We start from the raw sequence: 17,283 nt of genomic DNA, 5'->3' as shown, positions 1-17,283 counted from the left end.
TCTATGGCTTTCCCTCCTCTCTTAATTTCTCTCTGTTCTATCCAACAATAAGACAGCAATAACAACAACAATGATAAACAACAAGGGCAACAAAAGGGAAAAAATAGCCTTCAGGAGCAGTGGATTCAAAAAAGCACTGTTCAACTCTGGCTTATGGTGGTGTGGGGGATTGAACCGGGACTTCAGAGCCTCAGGCATGAGAGTCTGTTTGCAGAACCATTATGTTATCTACCTTCTGCCCAGGATCCTACTTTTTAAAAAATAATGTATTTTATTTATTTTAATGAGAGATAGGGGAGAGAGACCAGCTCTGGCTTATGGTGGTTTTGGGAATTGAATCTGGGACCTTGGAGCCTCAGGGATAAAAGTCTCTTTGCATAATTATTATGCTGTCTACCAAGTTGGGATCCCATTCTTTATCTTGTGTTCAACCAAAGTCTTGGTATTGTCTGCTGCTGCCTTTGTTTTTTTTTTTTTTTTTTTTTTAATTTTTATTCCCTTTTGTTGCCCTTGCTGTTTTATTGTTGTAGTTAACTATTGTTGTTGTTATTGATGTTGTTGTTGGATAGGACAGAGAAATGGAGAGAGATGGGGAAGACAGGGGGAGAGAAAGATAGACACCTGCAGACCTGCTCCACCGCCTGTGAAGCGACTCCCCTGCAGGTGGGGAGCCGGGGGCTCGAACTGGGGTCCTTCTGTTGGTCCTTGCGCCTTGTGCTATGTGTGCTTAACCTGCTGAGCTACTGCTGACTCCCCTCTGCTGCCTTCTTTTTTTTTTTTAATTTTTTTCTTTATTGGGGAATTAATGTTTTACATTCAACAGTAAATACAATAGTTTGTACATGCATAACATCCCCCAGTTTCCCATTTAACAATACAACCCCCTCTGCTGCCTTCTTAATGCTAGCCTTATCTTCTGGAGGATTTGTACTCAGCCCCATCAGGTTATACCAGGAGGGCATCACCAGCTTCATGTTCATTGTCATGGGCGCAGATGTACTTGATGTGAGGAAGCTAGATGGAGGAGAGGACATCAGCCCAGCTGTGTCCTGTATCTCTGAGTTCATGTAAAAAAAAAAATAGCGGCATCTGTTTCCCACTCAGCTTCAAACTCAGCAGTGTCAGTGAGCAGGGGCATAGACCTGGTGTGCTCCGAAGTCCAGTGCTATAGGAACTGCACTAACCGCTGGACTGCTTGACCTCTTCTTAAAATGGTAACCTAGTGGCCAGGGAGGTAGGTGGCACAGTGGATAAAGCGTTGGACTCTCAATCATGAGGTGTCCTGAGTTCAGTCCTCGGCAGCACATATACCAGAGTGATTTCTGGTTCTTTCTTTCCTCCTTTCTCATTAATAAATAAGATAAAATCTTAAAAAAAAAAAAAAAAAAAAGGTAACCTTGTGGGGTTGGGGATCAGGTGGTAGCACATCTAGTTAAACATACATGTTACCATGCACATGGACTGTGTGTGGTTTGAGCTCTACCTATAGGGGGGAAGCTTCGTGAATTTGAAGCAAGTACTGTAGGTGTCTCTCTCCCTCTCTATCTTCCCCTCCCCTCTCAATTTCTCACTGTCCTACCAAATAAAGGAGAAAGAAAAGGTAAAAATGGCTGCTGGGAGCAGTAGATTTGTGGTGCAGGCCCTGAGCTTCAGCGATAACCCTGGTGGCAATTAAAAAGTAAATAACCTGTTGGGGTCAGGAGATAGCTCATGCAATAGAGCACACACTTTAACATGCCTGAGGACTCAGGTTTGAGCCCCTGTTACACATGGGTGTACTATGTTCAGTAGGCTCTGTGGTCTCTTCTCTGTCTCCCTCTAAAATTAACAAGGAAAAGTAAAATTCTGCTGAGAGGAATAGAGGCACAAAGCACCAGTGCAACTAAAAAGAAAACTAGTGATATATCCTGCGGAATCTAATGCTTTATCCACTGTACTGCCTCCCAGAATACATGATAGTCTTTGAAGAATCTCTTTTGAGCCAGTTAGATAACTCACCTGGGAGGGCACTTTAGCCAAACACTATCAGAAAAAGCCATCTAGGGACTGCGAAGTCCCAGCAGTGGTCAGAAACAAATGAACAAACAAAAAATTTCCTTCAACTCTGTATTTTTAGAATCATAGGAATGAGGAATGGGGCATTATTGGGGGAGAACATTTTGTTTTGCATTGCTGGGGAGTGAACTCGGTCATTGCTAGGACTTTCCGACTTCAGGCCAACTTTTTTCAGATAAGAGACAGGGTGATAAAGACAACATAGGACTGAAGCTTCCTTCAATGCAGTGGGGGGGGGGGGCAGGCTAAAGCCTGGTTGCATGCATGATAAAGCAGCACACTATCCCGGTGAGCTATTTTGCTGCCCTGGGATTCACTTTGAGTGAAAGGCAGAGAGGAAGTGAACTTCAAAAGATGCAGTTCGGGAGTCGGGCAGTAGTGCAGCGAGTTAAGCGCACGTGGCTCAAAGTGCAAGTACCAGCGTAAGGATCCCGGTTAAATCCCCACTCCCCACTTGTAGGGGAGTCGCTTCACAGGCAGTGGAGCAGGTCTGCAGGTGTCTGTCTATCTTTCTCTCCCCCTCTCTGTTTTCCCCTCCTCTCTCCATTTCTCTGTCCTATCTAACAACGACATCATCAACAACAATAGTAATAACTACAACAACAATGAATGCAACAAGGGCAACAAAAAGGGAAAATAAACAAATATTTAAAAATTTAAAAAAAGATGCAATTCTGGGTCACTTGGGATGGAGCTGACAGCACACTCCTCAGTGCCATCATCATCAGTGCCATCTCTTGCCCTTGCTCTTTCCCACAGAGGTATGAAAGTCATTGAAAATCGAGCCTTAAAAGACGAAGAAAAGATGGAGCTCCAGGAAATCCAGCTCAAGGAAGCGAAGCATATTGCAGAAGAGGCAGATAGGAAATATGAAGAGGTCAGGCACCTTGAGCTTATCCCTCCCACTTTCTATGTTCAGGGTCATCAGATCCCTGAAAAGAAGCACAAGGGGAAATGGGCTCCTCCTTAGCTTCTCTGACTGTGTACCTGGCTCTTCTTCCCCTGTAGTTAGCTCGAAAGTTGGTGATTACAGAGGGGGACTTGGAACGCACAGAGGAACGTGCTGAGCTGGCAGAGTCGTGAGTATCTTGCTTCCCCAATTCTTGTCACACTCTTCTGTCCCTTCTCTGGCGTGGGCACTAAAGTGAATAAATAAACTAGCTTCCCTTGTTAAACAGGGCCTAGAGAATGGGGAGGCCCCCTGCAGTGCTTCCTGTGACCCTAGTAATGGTTTGCAGGCATTCTTAAGTCTCTTAAGTAGTGGCAGGTGGCAAATGAAACTTTCTTTTTTCTGGTAGGGGTGAACAAAATGAGGGGAGATAGTGATAGACAGTGGCTTATGAACTGGACCAGACCTACTGGTTCCACTGTCTGGGGTCTGCTGCCCCACTGGGGTGTTAAAGTGAGTGTAGTGATTTCAGGTCTTGCCAGCCTGCTGGGAAATAGTTGGGCAAGGGCAGACATGAGCTACTTTCTTAGCACCTCCTGGGCCTTGTCTAACAAAGTCTGTGCTGACAGCCTACATTTCTGCTTCCCTTCAGCCCCCCGCACCAGGCATGACATAAGCACATCCATGATGTTTGCTTCCTATGTTTTGTAATCTTCCCCCCGCCGTTGCTGCTTGTTTTTCTTGCCGTGTACCTTTTTTTTTTTTTTTTTGCCCACCGTCCCTCCCCATCACCTGGCTTGTGCGACCCCTGTGACTATCACTAACAGCCGTTGCCGAGAGATGGATGAGCAGATCAGACTGATGGACCAGAACCTGAAGTGTCTGAGTGCTGCTGAGGAAAAGGTACTAACCATTATGTCCACGGAGTGGTTCTGTATATGGTGTGGTGTGGTTTTTGTTTTGCAGCTGCCTCCCCTCCACTGGTTGATGTGTTTTGAGTGCTCTTTTCTCATGGAATGCTCCATTCTTTTTTCTCACATGGCATCTCTCATCTTTTTCCTACTTGCTTCACTGCTTCTTCACAGGGTCTCTCCCGCTCATGGGTATTTTGAGGTACTATATGGGTTGAACATCTGGTTCCTACCTTCACCTGAGGTTTTGACCTGTTCTTGGTAGTGATTCCTCTTAATAATTTTCTTTGAATATCCAAATGTCCTACCACATTCTGTGGTGAGGGAGGTGGGCTGCTACTTGCTCAGGTTACCTGGGGCCTTCTCTTTTCCTCAGTATGCTTTCCAGTTCTCTACATATGAGTTCATGTCTGTGTGTCTCTCCCCCCCCTTTTTTTTTATTCTCTCTTTCCTTTTCCTCTCCTGCGGTATTTAAAATATTCACAGTAAGTGTTCTGAGCTGGAGGAGGAGCTGAAGAATGTCACCAACAACCTCAAGTCTCTTGAGGCTCAGGCGGAGAAGGTAGGGGCTGGTTTGTGGAAGTACAGGCTTTGGGGCTTGGGCATAGCCCTGCCTCCCTCCCCACCCTCACCCCCCCATGAAAGACCAGAGACACCCATTCCTTACATATAACCCACTGAGAAGTGTCCTCTTCTATCCGCTCACACACTTTTCCAGATTCTGGGTTTAATGCTAATTCCTGTACACTTTGATTACTTTAGTTAGGATACCTCTCAGTCTTAGATGCTTGGCCATCTTCTTAAGGTGATACTGTTCTGAACAAAACCAGTTTTGGGTTCCAATGGGCTTTCTAGCAAACAGATGGGGGCATCAGATAAATCAGATCTGAGATCCAGCGAACAAGCAAGACAATGGCATTTTGGCACCATATGTTATTAGTTCAGCCCTGTGGCTTTGGAGTGTCATTGCATCTCCTCATAAACAGGAAGAAGTAAATACTTCCTCAGCCCTGTGGCTTTGGAGTGTCATTGCATCTCCTCATGAACAGGAAGAAGTAAATACTTCCCTGGGCTGATCTCTGTAAAATCTAGGGGATTATAATCTGAGGGCCTCATGGCTCTAAGGATATTAATCTGTGTATTTTAAAGACCTGTTGCCCAGAAATAGGCTATACACTTTTCTTGTGGATCATTGAGCACATTCAATTCAAGAGGCTGTTCATTGTAAGAGTAAATGTGTGTGTGGAGGGGTGGGGGGCTGTCTATGTAGGTGGTTTCCAATCTAAAATTGTTATTTTATCTTTCTTTTCAGTATTCTCAAAAAGAAGACAAATATGAGGAAGAGATAAAAATTCTTACTGATAAACTAAAGGAGGTGAGCTGAAGAGAAGAAGCAAGAATATCTGGGGTTATATCTAAAGCATTAGTGTAAACTGCGGTGTTGGCTTTGAAATATGTAGAATAAGAGTGGAAAATAACAAGCAATCCTGTTCTTGGGTGTATTGTTCATCTCTGATTCTGACTGGCTTCCTGTTTCCTTCAGGCAGAGACTCGTGCTGAGTTTGCTGAGAGATCGGTGGCCAAGCTCGAAAAGACAATTGATGACTTGGAAGGTATGGAGCCTGGGAACAAGATTAAGATAAAAATATAGAGTTTGTCCATTCACCAGGACCCTGAACACCCATGAAAGGGACTCAGTAGTGACTTGGCATGCATTCTGTGTGTCCTGTCCTGTGTCACCACTAGGAGGAAATGAGCCAAATGGGCCAAACCCTGCTAGAATTGGGTTTCTAGAGAGAGACGCTTGTTTGTTTATTTATTTATTTATTTATTGCCACCAGAGTTATTGCTAAGGTTTGGTGCTGCACTGTTCCTGGTTGCCATTTTCTTCTTAAAATTTTTTTTATTATCTTTATTAATTAGATAGAGACGACTAGAAATGAGAAGGTAGGGTGTGGTAGAGAGGGAGAGAGACAGAGACATCTACAACACTGCTTCACCACTTGCAAAGCTTTTCTTTTCCCCTGCAGGTGGGAACCAGGGGCTCAAACCTGGGTCCTTGTGCATCGTATCATGTGCCCTAAGGCAGATGCGCCACCACCCGGCCCCCTGGTGGCCATTTTCTTCTTTTAATTTTTATTTGTTAGGGGAAGGGGAGATGGGAAGAGAAAGAGAAAGACACCTGCAGACCTGCCTCACTGCTAAAAGCATCCCTGCTGCAGGTGGGGAGCAGGGGCTTGATAGTACTATGTGCACTTGATTGGGTATGCCATCACCCAGCCCCCTAGAATTGGGTTTGTTTTTTTTAATATTTATGTATTTATTCCCTTTTGTTACCCTTGTTGTTTTATTGTTGTTATTGTTGTCGTCGTTGGATAGGGCAGAGAGAAATGGAGAGAGGAGGGGGAAGACAGAAGGGGAGAGAATAGTAGACATCTGCAGACCTGCTTCACCACTTATGAAGGGACTCCCCTGAAGGTGGGAACCGGGAGCTCCAACCGGCATCCTTACACCAGTCCTTGATCTTTGTGCCATGTGCGCTTAACCCGCTGTGCTACCGCCCAATTCCTGGAAATGGGTGTTCTTTCTTTAAGTAAGACTACCTAAACTTCTAGAATTAGTATCCTTCCCTTGAAGGAGAGTGGTAATGGCTACTTACACTTCCACTTCTGTAGCCTTTAGTCTTTTTTTTTTTTTTTTTTAAGATTTTATTAATGAGAAAGATAAAAGGAGAGAGAGAGAGAAAGAACCAGACATCACTCTGATACATGTGCTGCCGGGGGATTGAACTTGGGACCTCATACTTGAGAGTCCAATGCTTTATCCACTGCAGCACCTCCCAGACCATGACTTTAGTCTTAAAAATTTTTTTTGTTATCTTTATTTTTTGTATAGAGATAGCCAGAAATTGAGAGGAAGGGGAAAATAGGGAGAGGGGGAGGAAGAGAGAGACAGACTCTTGTAATAGTGCTTCACTGTGAAGTTGTCCCCCTGCACGTGGGGACCAGGTACTTGAACCCAGGTCCTTGCACATTGTAACATACTGAGACAGGTGCACCACCACCTAGTCTTCAAGTAGTTTTCAGTCTTGAGTGTCTAGTTTGAAACAGCCATCATTTGAGAAGGCAACAGAAGCTCCTGTCAGCCTGTTGAGTGCTTCTTTTGGCACTTCTTGCTCACCACTCAACTGTGGAGGGACCACTTCTGGACATGCTGCTGCAGAATCAGTATGGCCAGTCATGGCTGCCAGTATGTGGTTTCTGACCTACCACCATACTCTCCCTGATTTTTTTTCTAAAATTATCTTTATTTATTTATTGGATGAAGACAGCCAGAAATTGAGATGTGGGGGAGGACAGAGAGGAGGGAGAGAGACATATATCTGCAACACTTTCACTACTGAAAAGCTTTCTGCCTACAGGTGGGGACCAGGGGCTTGAACCTGGGCCCTTGCACATTACAACATGTGCACTCAACCAGGTGGACCACCACCTGCCCCCTTCTCTCAGGTTTCTAGTAATGCCCTCCCTTCATCTGCTTCTGATACTTTTTCACTCTGTCCCCTTGCCCCTCCTTCTGGTTCCTGTGCCTGTCAAGATGAGCTCTATGCCCAGAAACTGAAGTATAAGGCCATTAGCGAGGAGCTGGACCACGCCCTCAATGACATGACCTCTATGTAACTATTTGCCAGCAGAGTGGGGCTGGTACTGTGGCTTGTGGGTGGACTGGGGGCATCAGATGTGCAGAGTGTGCTTTGGTTTTGCCTTCTGGGAAACTAGAAGTTCCACTTCTGGTCTGTAAAGATTTGGTGCTAGTTACTTGTTGGCAAAAACTCAAGAGACATTCTTGGCCCAGTAGTAGGACCCTAATCTACATGAACTTGTTTTATGCTTTTTATTCATAGTTCCTCCATCAAAACACAAAAAATTCCCATTTCTTAGTTTAACCTTAGAAGGAACACCACTAAAGACATAATCATGTTGTCATACAACTGAGGAGAGATAGGGCTCATAGATCTGGGCCCACATATCAGTAACAAAATTCAGAACCCACTGCATTATTTTTGTGCTAATGTTCAAATTTTAGGATAGCACTTAGGATTTAACAGTAGCAAATCTGGGTAGAGGAGAATGCATAATGACTATGCAAAAAGACTCTTATTCCGGAGACTTGGAAGTCTCAGGTTCAATCCTCTACATCATCAAAAGCTAGAGCTAAACACCGGTCTGGTAAAAACAAATAAGAGACAAGAAGGAAAGTGATAGAAGGGAAAAGAAATAGTAAATCTACCTAAAAATGGATTTTGTCCCAGAGCAAGCCAGGTAGTAAAAAGCACCAAGAAGTTGGAGCTGCCTCTGTTTGCTGTGGGTTTTTACTGTGTGTGCTTAACCTGGTGCGCCACTGCCAGACGCCCTGCTGTGGGTTCTTGATCCTTCATGCTAACCTCCTCTTTGTATTTCTCTGACTAATCCTGGAAAGAAGCCAAATGGCTCAAGCTAAAATCTGGCTCTCTTTTATCATTCCCACTGCCACCACTTCCCTTATCTTGACTTTCTTTATCCATCTAGATAAATGCCATCTAGATTGATGCTAGTTCTTCTCACCTAGCGTCTCCTTACTTTTTCATACAGATAACTACCACCGTTTCAGCTCTGTTCTGGATCTACCCCTTTTCCTTGGGGAACCCAATGCCCCATTCGCTCTGGATTCCATTTGGACCAGCGTGATCAGCCCCCAAGGCACTAGGCTGGGGAGGGGGTGTCTGTTACAAAGCAATTTATGTATTCTCTTTCACCCTACCCTCCATTAAAATGTTAAGCTGCTGGAAGCCTGAAGCTAACTGCATTTATGTCATTCACAAAGCTGCTGCTGTCCCTATGAAGGAGCCTGGGGTATGATGTGGGGAACAGCTATCCTAGGTTCTTCCTCCTCTGACTTACAGAATCAAAACCACTTTTTTTTTTTTAATTTTATTTTTGAGAGAGATGAAAACACGCATCAGAACACTGCTCAACTCTGGCTTATGATGGGGGGGGGATTGAACCTGGGACTTAGGAGCCTCAGGCATGAGTCTATTTGCATAACCATTATGCTGTCTCCCCCGCCTGTTTTTTCTTGATATTTAAATGTAAATGTAAATTTATGAGTCTGCCAGTGAAGATGAGCAGAGCAGGAGCTCTAGCCCATCTCAGGCTGAACAAGATGATCTTAGTTCTCTATTTCCAGGTCCTTAACGTCATCTAAAATGTCTCCAGCCTTTCTTAGGTTCTCATCCTTTGATTCATTCTGATGAAGTGACCACTTAAATTCCTTCAGATACAAAGTCTCCTCCCTTTTACCCTAATGTACTAAAATCAACTAATTATATATTATTCCAAGTAACAAAAAAATGCAGTTGGATAGGATTTTCAATAGTTTCATGTTTTAATCCTTTCCCTTTTTTAAAGAGAGGCCAGAACACCACACAATTATATATGATGTCAGTGGGTGAACTAAGACCCTCCCCTCACCCCCTATAATTTCTGAATTTTTTGACCAGAGGACTGCTCAGCTCTGGTTGTTGTTGGTGTAGGAGTTTGAACAAGTCCTGTACACACTGCTGTACTATCTCTCTAGCCCTGTTTTCTTTCTTAAGCCTTTCTTCCGTATTTGAGACCCTCTGCCATTTCATTTACCTGCCAATGTGTGCTTGCAGATTCTAAGACAAGTGATAAATTATTATTATTGAAAAAGCAATCATCCATAGTTCAGATAATGTTTATAAAGTAGTGGTGTGATTTTCTACATGTATATATTTTTTTGCTTCCAGGGTTATCACTGGGGCTCAGTGCCTGCATTCAAATCTACTGCTCCTAGAGGCCATTTTTTCCCTTTTGTTGCCATTGTTGTTTATCATTGTTATTGTTGTTATTGCTGTCATTGTTGTCAGATAGGACAGAGAGAAATTGAGAGGGGGAGAGAAAGCTAGACACCTGTAGACCTGCTTCACCACCTGTGAAGCGACCCCCCACCCCCCACAAGTGGGGAGTTGAGGTCTTGAACTGGGGTCCTTATGCCAGTCTGTGCACTTTGCACCATATGTGCTTAACCCACTGTGCTACTACCTGGCCCCCAATTTGCTACATATTTAAACATGGTAGATTTCTGCTAATTAAATTGTTCCTGCTTTGTACTGTGGAGTTAAATTTCAGCATTTTGGCAGTCAGGGAAGTGGCTTAGCTGTAGACTGCCAGACTTGCATGTACAGGCCCCAAATATGATCCTTGGAATGTGTATGCTGAGTGGAGTTCTGGTCTCTCTCTTAGGGTCTCATAGATGAGGAAATAACTCACAACATAAAGTACACACTTTACCTAATGTGCGAGGACTCAGATTCAAGCCCCCTAGCTACCACCTGGAAGCACCATAGAAGGGGACATTTCATGAGCTGTGGAACAGTGCTGTGGTGTCTTTTCATAGAGCAGTGGAATCCTATAGGCACAAAGTCCAGTTAAGTTCCAGTGCTGAGAGAGCAAATGCTTTGCCATGTACAAGGTGTACCATGTAGGAGCACCAAAATGGATGGCACAAGAGGAGCAAGCATGGCTGGTGGATTGGTACTGAGGTGTCTCTCTAAAAAGCATGCTCACCAGGCAGGGGAGATAGCATAATGGTTATGCAAAAAGTCTTTCATGCCTGAGGCACCAGAGATCCCAGGTTCAATTCATATAGCACCACCATGTTCCACAAATGATAGAACAGTCCTGTGTTGTCTCTCATTTCTGTCACCCCACCTTCTATTTAAAAAAAAACTTTTTTAAAAGAAGGCTGAAGAAGTAGTTGGAATTGCACAGGTCTGAATCTCCAGTGACATCCCTGGCAAATAAAAATTAAAAAGCTGGACCAAGGAGGCTCTTCAGCAGTGTTGCACACATACACAAGCCTCTTGAGCTCATTCCCCTGTACCACCTAAAAAATATATATATTCTAGGAAAGTAGCACAATAATTTTGCAAAATGACTGTCAAGATTGAGCACCCACAGTCCCAAATTCAATTTATAAGCCAGAGTAGAGTAATGTCAGATTAAAAAGACTCATGGAAGGAGGTATATTAATAGTATCTCAATAAATGTTAAATGAGTTTGAAAAGATCTGAAAGAATTCTGATAGTAAACATTGAGTGCTTCATTGATAAAAAGCACAGCTAGAGATGAGGGGCAGTAGCTATAAAGAAGGTTGATATAATTTCAGATATAAGTATGTGCTAAAAGCAGGCTGGGATTTCATTTTGGTGGTGGTGAGGGATGCCACTCAATTTTGATCACAGATATATTCCAATATGAATAGCCTATGGGAAGAATTTATATAGCAGCTAAATTGAGAACACACGTGGCGGCTAGGGAGGTGGCTCAGTGGGTAGAGTGGGCCCCAGGTCTGATTCCTGGCACTTTAGATACTTAAGTGGAGCTCTGATTTATGTGTATGTCACTCCCATAAATTTAGAAGGTTACCAACATTCAAACAGTAACTCCCAAACTTCACTCAGTTGTGTACCACTTTTGATGGTTTTAGATTTACCTTTATTAAGTTTTTTATTCCTACTCTATACTCACAGGTATTATGCATAGAACTTTTCTTAGTGAACATTAAAATCAGTATGTCTGGTAAAGTTTTTTTTTTTTTATAAGTTCATAAATGTGTACCGCTGGGAATGTCACATATTGCTGGCAATGGTACACTTTTGAGTTAAGGTTTTGTAGTTTCTCAGAGCTAATACTCTGATCTTGGTTACAAGGGTGGTGAAGAGAAAAACACTAATGGGGCACTTGGTGGCACCTGCCACTAAATGTGAGAAGGAAGAGTTAAGAGAAGCTGATAAGACAGTCACCACATTAAAGATGTAGGGAGATCACATACATGGTCATGGTTTGGGGGAGGCAAAAGATGATAGAGTATGAAAACTGGCAGGTGGTACAGTGGATAAAAATTGAACTCAAACATAAGGTCCTGAATTTGAGCCCTGGCAACAAACATACTGGAGTGATGCTCTGGTTCTTGCGCACTCCCAGCCCCCAGCTAATAAAAAAATAGCAGGTATCCGGGTGAAAACTTAAGTCCTGGGGCTTGAGGGGAGAGAATGTTACAGGAGAGGTTTGGGGACCTACAAATATGGCCGTTTTTTAAACCACCAGAAGTTTGAACCCTGAAAGACATACATGAAAAGATATAAACAATGAGGAAAATCTATAGAGGCAGAAGCCAAATGAGAATGAATTAGTTGGAGAGAATGGAACGCTTTGGCATTTAAGGGACCTGGTGGTGGTGCACCTGGTTAAGTACACATATTACCATGCCTAAGGAACCAAGTTCAAGCCCCCCCCATCCCCACCTCCAGGGCGAAAACTTCACAAATGGTGAAACAGTGTGGCAAGTGTCTTTTCTTTTTCTGCCTCTCTAATTCTCCCTCCCAATTTCTCTCTTCTATCAAATAGAGAAAAAGAAAAGAAAGCTTTGGTGTTTTAAAAAGTGGTGCACCCTTGGGAGTCAGGCGGTAGCACAGCAGATTAAGCACATGTGGCACAGAGCGCAAGGACCAGTGTAAGGATCCCAGTTCGAGCCCCCGGTTCCCTACCTGCAGGGGAGTCGCTTCACAGGCAGTGAAGCAGGTCTGCAGGTGTCTTTCTCTTACCCCTCTCTGTCTTCTCCTCTCTCCATTTCTCTCTGTCCTATCCAACAACAACGACAGCAATAAAAACAATAATAGTAACTACAACAACGATAAAACAACCAGGGCAACAAAAGGGGAAAAATAGCCTCCAGGAGCAGTGGATTCATGGTGCAGACACCAAGCCCCAGCAATAGCTCTGGAGGCAAAAAAAAAAAAAAAAAAAAAAAAAATTGTCATGCACTCCTTAAAGTGCAAACATTGCCATGCTCAGGTACCTGGGTTCAAGTTCTTGGTCCCTACCTGCAAGAGAAAAGCTTCACAAGCAATGAAGCAGTGCTGCAGGTGTCTCTTTCCCTCTCTTTTTAAAAGATTTTACTAATGAGAAAACTAGGAGGAGTGAGAGAAAGAACCAGATATCACTCTGGTACATGTGCTGCCAGGGGCTGAGCTTGGGACCTTATGCTTGAGAATCCAGTGCTTTATCCATTGCACCACCTCCCGAACCACTCTCTTTCCCTCTCTATCTTCCTTCCCCTTCTCAATATCTATCTTATTAAATAAAATAAAATACTGGGAATGGGGGATCAGGCGGTGGCGCAGTGGGTTAAGCGCATGTGGCGCAAAGCGCAAGGACCGGCGTAGGGATCCCGGTTCGAGCCCCCGGCTCCCCACCTGCAGGGGGGTCGCTTCACAGGCGGTGAAGCAGGTCTGCAGGTGTCTATCTTTCTCTCCCCTCTCTCTCTGTCTTCCCCTCCTCTCTCCATTTCTCTCTGTCCTATCCAACAACGAATAGCGTCAACAAGGGCAATAATAATAACCACAACGAGGCTACAACAACAAGGGCAACAAAAGGGGGAAAGAGTGGCCTCCAGGAGCGGTGGATTCATGGTGCAGGCACCGAGCCCAGCAATAATCCTGGAGGGAAAAATACTGGGAATGGTGGATTTGGCATGCAGGTACCAAACCCCAGTTAAAAGTGGTTGCAATTTAAAAAAGTTTATGAGGTAATTTCCAACTTTAATGGACAGCATGAGAAGACAATTCGTACTGATACTGTAGTAAATTGAGGGTACACTTTAGACATTAAAATCAAGGAAAGGAGCCATAGTTTATGGGACAGAAAGTTCAGTGGTGAGAAGGAAAGTCACAGCCTCTTCCTTCCACACTCCAATTTCCTCTTTCATTTCCCTTTTTATTTTATTAGTGATTAAATGATTTACAAGATTGTAAAATAACAAGGGTATAATTCTACACACCACCAGAGTATGTGTTCCATCTCCTCCATTGGAAACTCCTATTCTTTATCCCAAAGTAAAGAATAAGAGAGTGAGGGTGGGAGAGAAACTAGGCAGTTTCACCATCCATGGAGTTCTATTTGTTTTGTCTTTATTGCCCTCATATGGTGCTGGGGATTGAACCTGTGGCCTTGCACATACAAGGAAAACATTCTGCTGCGTCTTCCTGAGCCATACCCACAAATTCTGTCACAAGAGAATTAGAAAACTTTTGTTGGGGCTGGTTGGTGGTGCACCTGCTTCGAGCACATGTTATAATACACAAGGATCCAGGTTCAAGCCCCTGGTCCTCACCTTCAGGGGAAAGCTTCACGAGTGGTGAAAAAGTGTTGCAGGTGTCTCTCTGTCTCTCTTCCTATCTCCCCCATCCCTTTCAATTTCTGGCTGTCTCTACCTAATAAAGATGATAAAATTGGGAGTCGGATGGTAGCACAGCGGGTTAAGCTCACGTCATGCAAAGCCCAAGGACTGGTGTAAGGATTCCGGTTCGAGCCCCCAGCTCCCCACCTGAAGGGGAGTCACTTCACAGGTGGTGAAGCAGGTCTGCAGGTGTCTGTCTATCCTTCCCCCTCTCTGTCTTCCCCTCCTCTCTCCATTTCTCTCTGTCCTATCCAACAGCTATGACATCAATAACAACAATAATAGTAACCATAACAATGATAAAACAAGGGCGACGAAAGGAAAAAAAATAGCCTCCAGGAGCAGTGAATTCATGGTGCGGGCACTGAGCCCCAGCTATAACCCTGGAGGTGAAACAAATTTTTAAAAAGTATGATTTAGTAAGATCTCACTCTTAAAAAAACCAGAAACCCTGTTTACCAGACTCAGGGTGAGAAAGCAATGGCATTCAATCATGCTTTCTTTTCCCCTTAACCAGATAAATCTTTGGAGGTTGGGGTGGTGAGGATATAGAACTCCGGTGGTGGGTGTGGTGCGGAGCTATACATGATAATCTAACAATCTAAAAACATCCACAAATGAAAAAACTTAAAAAATGGTTATTGTTGGGAGTCGGGCTGTAGCACTGTGGGTTAAGCGCAAGTGGCGCAAAGCACAAGGACCTGCATAAGGATCCCGGTTCGAACCCCGGCTCCCCACCTGCAGGGGAGTCGCTTCACAGGCGGTGAAGCAGGTCTGCAGGTGTCTATCTTTCTCTCCTCCTCTCTGTCTTCCCCTCCTCTCTCCATTTCTCTCTGTCCTATCCAACAATGACAACAACAATAATAACTACAACAATAAAACAACAAGGGCAACAAAAGGGAATAAATAAAATAAATATAAAAAAAGAATATAATTTGTCAAAAAAAAAAAAGGTTATTGTTGAGGCTCAGTGCCTGCACTATGAGTCCACTGCTCCTGGGGGCCATTTTTCTTATTGGATAGAACAGAGAGAAATTGAGAGAGGAGGGGGAGAGAAAGATACCTGAAGACCTGCTTAACTGCTTATGAAGTGACGCACACCCACCCCCACCCAACCCCCCCCCGCAGATAGGGAGCCAGGGACTTGAACTAGGACCCGTGCGCTGGCACATGCAGTGCCCACAATTGTACTTGGGGCCTCGTGTTTGAGAATCCAATGTCTTATACACTGTGACACCTCCCAGGCCAACCACAGTTTTTAAAAAAAAATAATGTATGGGGAGTCAGGTGGTAGTGCAGCGGATTAAGCGCAGGTGGTGCAAAGCTCAAGGACTGGCGTAAGGATCCCAGTTCGACCTCCTCTCTCTCCATTTCTCTGTCCTATCCAACAAGATGACATCGTTAACAACAACATTAATAACTAAAACGACAAGGGCAACAAAAGGGAAAATAAAAATCCAAAAAAAAATTTATAAAAAAAATAATGTATGCTCTCCCTTTAGATGATACACATAGAGTGAAGTATTTTGGGGACCATACTTGCCCCCAGCTTCTAGGTGGAGTGGGGAAAACCTCATTGGCTAGAACTGGATCACATGACCACTCTTAGCTATAAGGGAAGCTGAAAAAGTCAAACAGGATGGTGTTAATTGACTTCTATCAGTAATTCACCTTTCCCAAAAGTAGACACAGTTTTTGGTTTTGTGTTTTCATGGCATGAGGGTAATCCATAGGGCCTAGTTTCTGCGTGATGACTCCATCGCTCTGAGTGGCTTTTTTTATTTGATAGAAGGGGTGAGACAGAAGGAGACACTTGCAGCACTTCTCCACTGCTTATGAAACTTCTCCCATGTATTCTATCAGGTGTCCCACTGTTTGCCCCCCCCCAAAAAAAAGTATGTGAGAGTGAGAGGAAATCAGAGCACCTGTCTGACACATGCAGTGAAGCAATACTAGCAGTCGCACTCAAGACCCCATACTTGTAAGCTCAGTAGTTCCTAATAGGTTTAGAATTTTATTTAAAAAAAGAAAAAGATTGACAACTATGGTGGGTCTGCTACCTAAAATAACAAGAAGCTTTCGAAAGCATAGTATTGAATGAGCCTGGGTTGTTTATTCCATTCTGCCTTCCCTAATGTTGCACTGAATGCTTTCTCAGAATATTTAACTGTTCAGTTCCTTTCAGACTGTCTTGGGATAAATTTATTATTTTAAATATTTTTTAAATTTGCTTTTTCTCCCCTTTTGTTGTCCTTGTTTTATTATTGTAGTTATTGCTGTTATCAATGTCATCGTTGTTAGATAGGACAGAGAAATGGAAAGAGATGGGGAAGGCAGAGGGGAGGAGAGAAAGATAGACATCTGTAGATCTGCTTCACCTCCTGTGAAGTGACTCCCCTGCAGGTGGGGGAGCCAGGGGCTCGAACCGGGGTCCTTATGCAGGTCCTTGCGATTCGCACCACATGTGCTTAACCTGCTGCCCGATCCCTGGGATAAATTTATTTTATTTTATTATTTTTATTCATTTATTTTTGCCTCCAGGGTTATTACTGGGGTTCAGTGCCTGCTCCTGGCAGCCTTTTTTTCTTTTCTTTCTTTTTTTTTAATATTTATTTTTATTTATTTCCTTTTATTGCCCTTGTTGTTTTATTGTTGTAGTTATTATTGTTGTTGTCGTTGTTGGATAGGACAGAGAGAAATGGAGAGAGGAGGAGAGAAAGATAGACACCTGCAGACCAGCTTCACCGCCTGTGAAGCAACTCCCCTGCAGGTGGGGAGCCGGGGTTCGAACCGGGATCCTTAGGCCGGTCCTTGTGCTTTGCGCCACCTATGCTTAACCCGCTGCGCTACAGCCCGACTCCCTCTTTTTTTTTTTTTAAGACTATTTATTAATGAGAAAAATAGGAAAGTAAGAACCAGACATCACTCTGATATATGTGTTGCCAGGATCGAACTCAGGACTCTCATGCTTGAGAGTCCAGTGCTTTATCTGCTGCGCTACCTCCTGGACCACCAGCCTTTTTTTTTTTTTTTTAATTAAAAAGATTTTTTAAATATATATTTCCCTTTTTTTTATTGTTGTAGTTGTTGTTACTGATGTTGTCATTGTTAGATAGGACAGAGAGG

The 17,283-nt window shown here is 43.7% G+C and overlaps 1 protein-coding gene and 1 long non-coding RNA gene across 3 annotated transcripts in view; both read left to right on the top strand.

Moving 5' to 3' along the window:
* Positions 1 to 17,283, top strand: part of TPM3 (tropomyosin 3) — a 36,001-nt gene that overhangs the window by 15,105 nt on the left and 3,613 nt on the right. The window contains exons 3-7 of one of the 2 annotated variants that reach the window (XM_007525363.3): positions 2,815 to 2,932; positions 3,064 to 3,134; positions 4,342 to 4,417; positions 5,168 to 5,230; positions 5,399 to 5,468. In XM_007525363.3, coding sequence (XP_007525425.1) covers positions 2,815 to 2,932; positions 3,064 to 3,134; positions 4,342 to 4,417; positions 5,168 to 5,230; positions 5,399 to 5,468 — 398 coding nt within the window. Of the gene's footprint in view, positions 1 to 2,814; positions 2,933 to 3,063; positions 3,135 to 3,771; positions 3,848 to 4,341; positions 4,418 to 5,167; positions 5,231 to 5,398; positions 5,469 to 17,283 lie in introns of both variants that reach the window. The other variant, XM_007525362.3, reaches the window with a different exon arrangement.
* Positions 6,605 to 8,690, top strand: LOC132541339 (uncharacterized). The gene is made up of 2 exons (XR_009552515.1): positions 6,605 to 7,531; positions 8,487 to 8,690. It is a non-coding gene; the product is annotated as an uncharacterized LOC132541339 (long non-coding RNA).

This window comes from Erinaceus europaeus, chromosome 11 (assembly GCF_950295315.1).
Source record: "Erinaceus europaeus chromosome 11, mEriEur2.1, whole genome shotgun sequence".
Taxonomy (NCBI): Eukaryota; Metazoa; Chordata; class Mammalia; order Eulipotyphla; family Erinaceidae; genus Erinaceus; species Erinaceus europaeus.
Note: the sequence above shows the minus strand (reverse complement) of the source record. Positions and strands in the feature narration are given on the sequence as shown.